This window comes from Chrysochloris asiatica, unplaced genomic scaffold (assembly GCF_000296735.1).
Source record: "Chrysochloris asiatica unplaced genomic scaffold, ChrAsi1.0 scaffold00155, whole genome shotgun sequence".
Classification (NCBI taxonomy): domain Eukaryota; kingdom Metazoa; phylum Chordata; class Mammalia; order Afrosoricida; family Chrysochloridae; genus Chrysochloris; species Chrysochloris asiatica.
This window is the reverse complement of record NW_006408673.1, coordinates 6958948-6969592: the sequence shown is the minus strand read 5'-3', so window position 1 is coordinate 6969592 and position 10645 is coordinate 6958948. Positions and strand designations below refer to the sequence as shown.

General features: G+C 38.4%; 1 protein-coding gene across 1 annotated transcript in view; it reads right to left on the bottom strand.

Moving 5' to 3' along the window:
• Positions 1 to 439: 439 nt before the first annotated feature.
• LOC102842655 (serine protease 48-like) overlaps positions 440 to 10645 on the bottom strand; it is a 48459-nt gene continuing 38253 nt past the window's right edge. The window contains 2 exon segments of the mRNA XM_006870884.1: positions 440 to 835; positions 9852 to 10021. Of these exon segments, the coding sequence (XP_006870946.1) occupies positions 440 to 835; positions 9852 to 10021 (566 nt within the window).

The following is a 10645-nucleotide window of genomic DNA, read 5'->3' as shown; positions in this document are numbered from 1 at the left end:
ACGTTTTGGTTAGCAGCCAAATGCTTATCCACTGTACTACCAGGGATCCTTTTAAAACACACTCACGTCTTGTTGTTAAGTGCTATCAGGTCGGTTCCAACTCATAGTGACCCTGTACAGGGTTTCTGAAGAGCAGCTCGTGGGTTTGAACCACCGACCTTGTGGTCCAGTGCATTGTCTTGTAGCACCTCACCAGGACTCCACTAGTTGCTTCAAAATTCCAAGCAGTGCTAAGATTTCTGGGATGAGAATTGTAGTATCCTGTCTGATTGGGTCATATACACAAGACATGTACACGGTGCTACTAATCGAAAGGTGCTCTTGTTATTTATAGACACTAGGGAACAAAGTGTACAGAAAGCAGCTTTATTTCTCAGCTGTTCACATTCTAATCACTTAAACACACTTCCAGAATCAAAAACATTTTTAAAAAAACATTTCAAATGATTTCAATGAAGTCATCCAGCATACCCAGTGACTCTTCTGTGAATTTTCTGTCCTTGGGTCTTATTCTGTGAGCATTCCCTTCCCAGCCTTATACTCAGCTGACAGCTTCAGCTACACAGCCCACTCTCCTAGTATCATGTTAGTCCCAAAGGGGTCCCAGGAGAGTCAGAGAGAGCAGTACAGTTGTGAGTAGGAAGTCAGATAAATTCAGGTTCTTGGAACCCAAAACCGCAGCTCTTGAGATGGTGGCATTAATCCATTGTTGGTAGTATAGCACACTGGTGTAGACTGCAGGAAGGGATTGTCCACATCCTAGGCCCCAGCTTACCACTCCTATCTGGATCCACACACCGTTAATATCACAGGACAGAGGCCCTCCAGAATCACCCTAAGGAAGAGGAAATGGTCATGAGTATAGTGAAAAGAGACCATGAAGAGGAGAGAGAAAGGCCAGAGGGTTGAAGAGTTCCTTAGAACCAAGCAGTGAAAGCCCACGGAGACAGTAGCTCCCGAGAGAGCTGTAAGGCTCACTGCATTATGGGGAGATCCCAGCAATTCTAGAATCATAGAATTTGAAATTGGCAGGAATTGTAGCTAAATATACCAGCATCTTCAAAATGCTCCTCTGTGATACAATTTTCACCAGTAAATAAGAGAAATAAGAATAATATGATGAGTTTCTCACTAAAGCTTTGTTGTTGTTAAGTGCCATCAAGTTGGTTCTGACCCACAGCGACCCTGTATGGAGTTTCCAAAGAGCAGCTGGTGAGCTTGAACTGCCAACCTTGTGGTTCAAATGGCTTTGCAATCTGGTGCATTAACTCACAGCGCCATACCAGGGCTCCCTAGATTTACTCAACGGAATGAACTGTGTTTATTTTTTCTATTCTTAAGCTCTTCCTGCCTTATTTTGTAAAAGTAAAATAATAGTGATAGAAGTTGGTAGTATATTTGTCAACCTGTCTTTTTATGTTGTAACACCTTTCTTGAAATATAATTCACATAATATGCAAACTGAGTGCGTAAACTTCACACCAGTTGCCTTAAAATTACAAGCAGTGATAAGACTTCTGAGATAAGGACTGTACTGTCAGATCTTGATTGTGTTGTACTTACATACACAAGGCACTTGTATAATATTGAAAATTGAAAGGTATTATTATTATTTATATAATATTATTTATGGAGTCCTGGTATGATGCTGTGTGTTAATGTGGTGGATTACAAAGTCGGTTTGAACCACAAGGTTGGTGGTTCAAGCTCACAGCCACTCCTTGGAAATCCTATTCAGCCTCGGAACTGACTTGACAGCATTTAACAATAACAACAACAATTATTATTTATAGAAGGTATACAGTAAAACAACAGGAACAGAATAGAGGTGAACTGGCTACCTCCATAAGTATCTTACTTAGCATGAGAAGGAAAGAACCCATGTAAGTCTAAAAGGAGATCCATTCATCCTTCCCAAATTACTCATGTCCATTTCTTTATCACTGGGTGAGCATGCCAGAGTCAGCAGGTTTGTCTGTCTCTCTTAGCATTTGTGTCGTCATCTCAGGTAGGGTCAGTAGAGTTGTGTTTGTTCTCTCTTTCTCTGGCTTTCCTTGACTGGGTCTGGCCCCCTGTTCTTACTGGTCCAGCTTTCAACTGGCAGCTTCAGCATGATCCTGGAACAATGCCAGAGTTAGGCCAACATTGTGATGTCTTTTGATGCAAAACTTTCAGAGGTAGCCCAAGCCTCTGCAGACCTCTCTTTGGCCTGCTCAGATTACAGTTCTCAGTCCAGCCATACCATCTTACCATTACCTAAAAGTGGCCATCTTGGCCCCCATACTGCCGTTTGTTCTGCTCTGTCATCTGCCTGAATGAGTGAGGCCTGAGCCTCTTCTCTTTTGCAGCGTACCCAGCTTCATTGGTAGCCTCCTGCTGGAGAAGCCCAGCCCTGCTCCATGGGGCTGACTCACTCGCCAGTGCTGCCTGCTGGTCTCATCACTCCTGCTACTCATACAGCTACCATCATTTCTCTCTCTTGTGGCTCTGCTGTGCTTGCTGCTGTTTCTCTTCATTCTTCAGTGTTACCAGCTCAGTGTTATAGTCCTTGACTTGTATGATAGCTCTTTTACCCTGTTCTAGGAGGTTCTCCATACAGGGACCCTGAGTCTGTAGGATGCATACCTCTCCAGGCTCTTATTGATCAAGAGGTCACCAATAACCTTTGTGAGATTGTTGTTGTTGTTTTGTGCTGTGGAGTCGGTTCCGACTCATAGCGACCCTGTACAGGGTTTCCAAGGCTATAAATCTTTATGGGAGCAGAAAGCCTCATCTTTCTCCAGCAGAACAGCTGGTAGTTTTGAACTGCTGACCTTGAGGCTTGCAGCCTGATTCGTAACCACTACACTACCAGAGATTATCCACTTATATAGGAGAATATCATGTCAGTTTCAAGGTGTGGCTTTTATAAATCAACCAATTCCATTAGTTGAATTGCAAGCTGCTTATGTGGATATCAAAATGACCTGTCCATGCAGCTTCTTTATGCAGATAGCTGATTGTATTCACTTGACTAGTCATTCCAGAAAAATTACAAACCTAGGGCTAGAAAAGCAACATGAGAGAGAGAAATCCATTGCACCACATCATATATAACTCACCCATTTAAAGTATACAGTTGAATGGATTTTAGTTGTTGTTGTTGTTAGGTACCGCCAAGTTGGTACCATCTCATAGCAATCTTATACACAACAGAATGAGACACGCCCGGTTGTGTATCAACCTTACAATCGTTGCTATCTTTGAGCCCATTGCTACTGCTACTGAGCCAATTCATCTCGTTGGTGGTCTTCCTCTTTTTCGCTGGTCCTCCACTTTACCAAGCATAATATGTATGACCGGTCCCTCCTGATAAAGACTAAATCTGGCCATTGTGGTTTCTAAGGAGCATTCTGGCTGTACATCCTCCAAACACAGATTTGGTTTTTCTTCTGGTAGTCCATGATACTTTTAATATTCTCCTCCAACACCATAACTCAAATGCATCAATTCTTCTACTGTGGGTTTTAGTATATTCGCAACATTATACAACCATTATTACAATGTTAGAATGCTTTCTTCACCCCCAAAAGAAACCCTGTGCCCATTAGTAGTAACCCCCACTTACTCAGCCCCTTCAGCCCTGTTACTGTCAAGTGCCATGGAGTTGGCTTCAACTCAGAGTGATCCTATGTAGTGCTTCTGAGACTGTAAATCTTTCTGGGAGCAGAAAACCTCATCTTTTCTCCACAGGACAGCTAGTGGACTCAAACTAACACCCTTGTGGTTTGAAGTCCAGTGCTTACCATGGAGCCACCATACTTCCCTTTTGTTGTTGTTAAGTGCCGTTTAGTTGATTCTGACTCATAGTGACCCTGCACGCACATGGTCTCCGAGGTAAGCAATTTATGCAAATAGGATCAACGTATATATTCATTTGTGTCTGGCTTCCTTCACTTATAATAATATTTTCAAGTGTCACCAGCATCTATAAATGCTACATTGCTTTTTATGGATGAATAATAGTCCTGGTGTGGCACTGTGGGTTAATGTGCTGGATAGCAAAGCCGGTTTGAACTGCAAGGTCAGAGGTTCAAGCTCACCAACCACTCCTTGGAAATCCTACACAGGGTCACTATGGGTCAGAGCCTACTCGACAGCACTTCACAACAACAATACTCCACTGGAGATCTGGTATTGCTAACCACCAGCTGCATCGTGGGAGAAAATGAGACTGTCTGCTTCTGTAAGGATACACAGTCTTGGAAACCCTGTATTGGAATCCCAGTGTGTCTCTAAGGTAAGCACTGGATTGCACGTCGATTTGAGCCTCAGTGTTGGCAGTTCAAACCCACCAGCTGCTCCTTAGAAACTCTATACAGGGTCACTATGAATTGAAATTGATTAGTGGTACTAACAACAACCTTAATTGTAATTGACTCAATGGCAATTGGTTTATTTTCTTTTGGTTTTGGAATATACCATTGTATGAATGGCAATGTAGGATAAGCAGTGGACCGCAAGGTTGGTTTGAAACATAAGGTTGGTGATTCAAACTCACCAGTCCCTCCTCAGAAACCCTATACAGGGTAGCTGTGAGTTGGAACTGATTTGACAGCACTTAACAACAATAACAATTAACTATAGGGTCGGCAGTTCAAACCCACCAGCTACTGTGTGGGAGAAAGATGAAACTTTCTGTTCCTTTACAGCCTTGGAAACCTTACACAGTGTTGCTATGAGCTGGAATCAACTCTATAGTAGTGGGTTATGAATATACTACAAATTGTCTACTCATTCACAAGTTAATGGACATTTAGGTTGTTTCTACTTTTTGGCTGTTATGAAAAATGCTATTATGAATATTTATGTACACGTTTCATATTTCACTTCTCTTTGTATATACCTAGCTGTGTAACTCCTGGGAAATGTGGTAACTATAGGCTTCTGAGGCTGCAAATTATTTGTCTCCTACAGAGTGACTGGTAGATTTGAGCTACCAACCTTGTGATTCACAGTCCAAGACAGTCACTATGAATTGGAACCAGCTGAAATGCACTTAACAGCAACAACAACAACAGTCGTAACTGAGTTGAACATTTTGAGGAAATGCCAGACTTTTCCAAAGTGCTTGTACCATTTTACATTCCTGCTACCCAGTGTATGAGTTTCAGCTCTAGTTTATCCTCATCATCTCTCATTATCATCTGTCTTTTATATTATAGCTTTCCTAGTGGATGTGAAGTGTTATCTCATTGTGGTTTTAGTTTCCCTGATAACTATTGACTTTGTGCATGTTTTCATGTGCTTATGGGCCATTTGTAATCTTTGGAGAAAACTCTATCATAAATTCAGATTCTTGGCCCACTTTTAAATTGGATTATTTATATTTTTAAAGTCCATTCTTATATGTAAGTTTATCGATATTTATTGTAAATTTATTATAAATATTCTTTATTTATTTAGATTGTTGTTGTTAGGTGCCATCAAGTCAATTCCGATTCATAGTGACACTATGCACAACAGAATGAAACACTGCATGGTCTGCATCATCCTCACAATTTTACACTTGAGCCCATTGCTGCTGCTACTGGACCAATCAATTTTGTTGTGAGTTTTCCTCTTTTTCACCAAACCTCCATTTTACCAAGCATGATGTCCTTATCCAAGGAATGGTCCCTCCAGATAACATGTCTGAAGTATGACAGATGAAATCTCCTCATCCTGGTTTCTAAGGAACATTCTGGCTATATACAGATTTTGTTTGTTTTCTGGCAGACCATTTTAATGTTCTTTTTTAACACCGAAACTCAAATGCATCAACTCGTCTACAGTCTTCCTTATGTATTGTCCAACTTTTACATGAATATGTTGTTGTTAGGTGCAGTAGAGTTTGTTCTGACTCATAGCGATCCTATGCAAAACAGACTATGCATTTAAGGCTATTGAAAATACCGTTGCTTGCGTCAGGCGCCATCACTGTCATCAAACTGCTATCTCTCTTTGCTCTTGAACATTTTAAAGAGTTGTTGTGCAACAGATTTGCCCAGTGCTCATTCTATGTGGTGGCGGCGGTTATATGCTGTGGAGTTGGTTCTGACTTCAGCGACTCTGATTAGGTTTCTGAGGCTGTAAATCTGCACACAGGTCCCTTATCTAATACATGATTTGTCAATATTTTCTGCCATTCTGTAGCTTCCTTTTTCACTTTCGTAATGGACTCCTTTAATGCTCACATTTTTAGATCGGATGAACTTGAATTTTCTAATTGTTAGATTTGTCATATACTTTGATGTTACATCTAAGAAGTGGATGCTTGATTCAAAGTCACAAAGGTTCATCCATCTGTTTTCTTCTGAGAGCCCTTTAAAAAATTATTTTAATTTAGAAATAGAAACTATCTTGTTGCAGCCATTGTGTCAGTCCATCTTGTTGAGAGTCTTCCTCTTTTTTGCTGACCGTCTGTTTGGCTGATAATGATATCCTTCTCTGGAGACTGGTCCCTTTTGATACTGCATTCAAAGAAGGTAATACAAGTTTCATCATTTTCGCCTTTAAGAAACATTTTGACAGTACTTTTTTCCAAGACAGATTTATTCATTCTTCTGGTCTGTAGTATATTCAATATTCATCACCAACATCATAATTCAAATGCTTTGATTCTTCTCCAGTATTCCTTATGTATTGTCCAACTTGCACATGAAAATTCCATGAAATTTGGGTCAGGCACATCTTAGTCTTCCAAGTGTCATCTTTGCTGTTTAACTGTTAAAAGAGGTGGTTTACAACAGATATTCCCAGTGAATATACTGCTTGCTTTCTTGAGTGCTGCTACCCTAAGCATTGATTGTGGATCCAAGGAAAATGAAATCCCTGACAGTTGAAACCTTTTCTCCGTTATGATGTTGATTGGTCAGTGGTGAGAATTTTTGTTACCTTTACAATGAATTGTCATTTATATTGATGGCTGTAAGTGCTTCATTAGTAAGTGCTTCAGATCTTCTTCATTTTCAGCCAGCAAGCATGCAATTTATTAGTTCCAAAAGGTTTTTCTTATGGATTCTTTGAGCTTTTCTCTACATAAGATCATGTCATATGTAAATAGTTTTACTTGTATTTTTTTCTTGATTAACTGCCATGACTAGAACCTTTGGGACAGTGTTAGCTAGATGTGGCAAGAGTTCTTGTTTGTTCCTTAATCTTGGGAGTATTCAACCTTTCATCAATAAGTCTGATGTTATCTGTGGGTTTATTGTAAGCATTATATGGAATTGTTCCCATCTATTATTCCAAGTTTTTTTTTTTTTTTTTTGAAAAGTTGTTGGATTTTGCCTAGTGCTTTTTCTTTAGATAATCATGTGATTTTTGTTGTTGTTGTTCTTAACTTTATCAATATGGTTGTTGTTGTTAAGTGCTATTGAGTTTGTTCCAACTCATAATGACCCTGTATAATGTTTCCAAGCAGTGCTGGTGGATTTGGACCACTGACTCTGTCGTCAGCAGTCCATTGCTTATCTTAGAGTGCCACAACAGCACCTTTCATAAAGTGAGATATTAAGCTAACCTTTCATTTCTGCAGTAAGTCCCTATTGGTTGTGGTGTGATATTCTGCTTTTTAAATGTTGCTGGATTTAGTTTGCTTGTAATTGATCATTTTCATGCCTATATTCATAAAAGAGTCCTGGTTTGGCTCTGTGGGTTAATGTGTTGGACTTCAAAGTCAGTTTGAACCACAAGATTGGAGGTTTGAACCACAAGATTGGTGGTTCAAAGTCACCAGCTGCTCCTCAGAAACCCTATACAGGGTTGCTGTGGGTTGGAACCAACTCAGTGACACTTAACAACAACAACATATTCATAGGAAATATTTGTCTATAGTTTTATTTTTCTTTGGGTAATACTACTTTCTTAGAATAAGTTGGGGAGAATTCCCTCTTCAGTTTCCTGGAAGAGTTTATGAGGAATTAGTATGAATTCTTCTTTAAATGTTTGATAAAATTTACCAGTGAAGCCATGTGGTCATGGGCTTCTTTAAATAGATAAGTTGTTTCCATTTCATATCACTTATTCAGTCTTTCTACTTCTTATAGAGCTATTCAGATTTTCTGTTTTGTGGACTATATATAAAAGCCAGTTATCTGAGGGCACTATGTTATTGTTGTTAAGTGCCATTGATCGAGTCGGTTCCGACTCATAGTGACCCTGTATAGGGTTATCAAAGTGCAGCTTGTGAGTTTGAACCACAGACTTAGCAGTTAAAACCAACCTTATGGTCAAGTGCTTATCTTGCAGTGCCGTTATGCAGTGGCCAAAAATAGAAACAGGAGAGGAGCCAATTCTTGGGAGACGACACTTAATTTTTCTTTTTAATTGTTTTTGTTTGTTTGTTTCTCCTAGAGCAGGTCCTGTCATCATACTAGATGGTGACTAAAACGTAAATTAAAAACTACAGTCTCATTTTGAGGAATCAGAGGACCAAGTTCAGGGCTAATAGACAGCAGTTCGCAAGTGAAAGGAGAAATCCCACAACAGAGAGAGCCACTGAGGGTAGGCCCCAAGTTCTCCATATAAACTCTGCTCAGATCTCTGGCTAACCACTTAGATATACAGGTGAGACTCCAAGCAGCTCAACTAAGACTCAGAGAATTGAACAGAGATTTCAGTTACTGCCTACTACAAGAGAGGTCCAAACAGGCTTTGAAATCACAGCCAAACTAACTGCCTGTTAAAAACAAATTTGGCATTCTTCACAGGAACATAGCAATCCATATTGTCTATAATGTATCACTAACAGGGTCATGGACACAATCCAAAATTATTAGATATTTAAGCAAAAACAAAGTATTATAAGAAAAACAGAAAAATTTTACTTGAGAAAAAGCAAGTCATTGGAAATTAATTCCGAGATAAATCACATTTTGAAATTAGCAGTTAAGGATTCTAAAGTAGCTATAAATACTATGTCCAACAAATATAAAGGAAAATATGTTCATAATGAATGATCAGATAAGAAATCTTGACTTATATAAAAAAGTATATATGTATAAAATCAAATGGACATTTTAGAATTACAAAATTTCTGAAATTTCAAAAATGAACTTAATTTTAAAATTGAACTAGCTTACTGAATAGCAAAATGTAAATGAAAGTAGGTTAATAAAAGTATCTAATTTATTTGAAGAAGAGGGGAAAAGGGCTAAAACTAAAAAGGGGTTTATCAAAAAAGTGTGACAATATTAGAAAGGGGTCACTAATAGGGTTTTTGTTTTAACCAGAAAAAGAGAAAAAAGAGATGAGAACAAGATATAATTTGAAGAAATCATGATAATTTCCTAAGTTTTGATGAAAGACCTAAGTGTGTGGATTAAAAGCACCCACACACAAAAAGCTCAATGAACCTCAGATAAAGATGAAGAAAATTGTACCTAGCTGATTATGATCAAAGATAAAGGAAAAAAAATATTGAAAACAGCCTGAATACAACAGTACATTACATACAATAGTAGAACAAAGATAAAACTGGTGAATGATTTTCATCGCCAGAAGATGATGGAGAGATGTTTGTGGACACAAAATGGAATGTTCTTAATAAAATAAAATAAAAGCAGCTAAAGAAAGCAGCTATGTGCCAATCTAGTTATGAAATTTTACAATAAAAATCCAGTGACCCTGGTTAATGTGGTTAAAATTGGCATAGATGAACATTCTTACTGAAAAAACTAAATTCATAGGTACATGTTTAAGTATCCAGGATCACAAAGAATTATTGTAAGGACTTTTCTCTCATTTTACTGATGTTTACAGATAGGAAAACTTGTTTCATTAAATAACATGTTTTGTTTGAACTTTAAACCTCAGGAACAAAATCCAACCTTGCAAGCGTCCTTCTTTTCATCAGGATCACCAGCACAAATCATGTCTTCTTTGATAATCGGGTTCATATTTGGAAAAAAGATACTGACTGGGTTGTAGAGTCGTTCACAAGCCTTGTGGTCTAGTACAGGCAATTTTACTTCCTGGAGAGTGGGGTAGAAATCAGGACCTGTAGAAATAAACAGAAATGAAAAGTCACAAATATAAGTCAGTCACGATGTATAAGAAGTCTCTGAATGGGAATCCAAAAGAATTATATAATCACTTTCCAATCATCTTTGCTAATGGAAGGATCTTTTGGTACAGTTAATGTAAAACAAGAGATAATTCAAAATTATTTCTTTGACTTTGGAATGTTTGAAGTTTTTTTGAGTAATTCTAATAAATTCTTACAGATTAAGTAAAGATATAACTTTTGTTCTAAAGCGGTTTTACTTTTCTGCTCCCAATTTCTGTCTTGTTTCTACAACCTAGTGTTGACACAATACTTTAAACACAGATTTTAAAATACTAGATTTTATTCAAACTTTATATCAGGTTTAATTCCTGTTTGGGAAAGGTAATTGTGTAGTTAAATTATTAGGATTTGCTACCCTTGCTATATGGAGTCCTAGTGTGGCGCTATGGATTAGTGCATAGAACTACAAGGTCGGCAGTTCAAGTTCACCTGCTGCTCCTTGGAAACCGTATACAGGGTCGCCATGGGTCAGAATCGACTCTATGGCACTTAACAACAACAACAACCCTTGCTATAGCTAGATTCTAGACAGGATATAAGTAAATATTTAACATA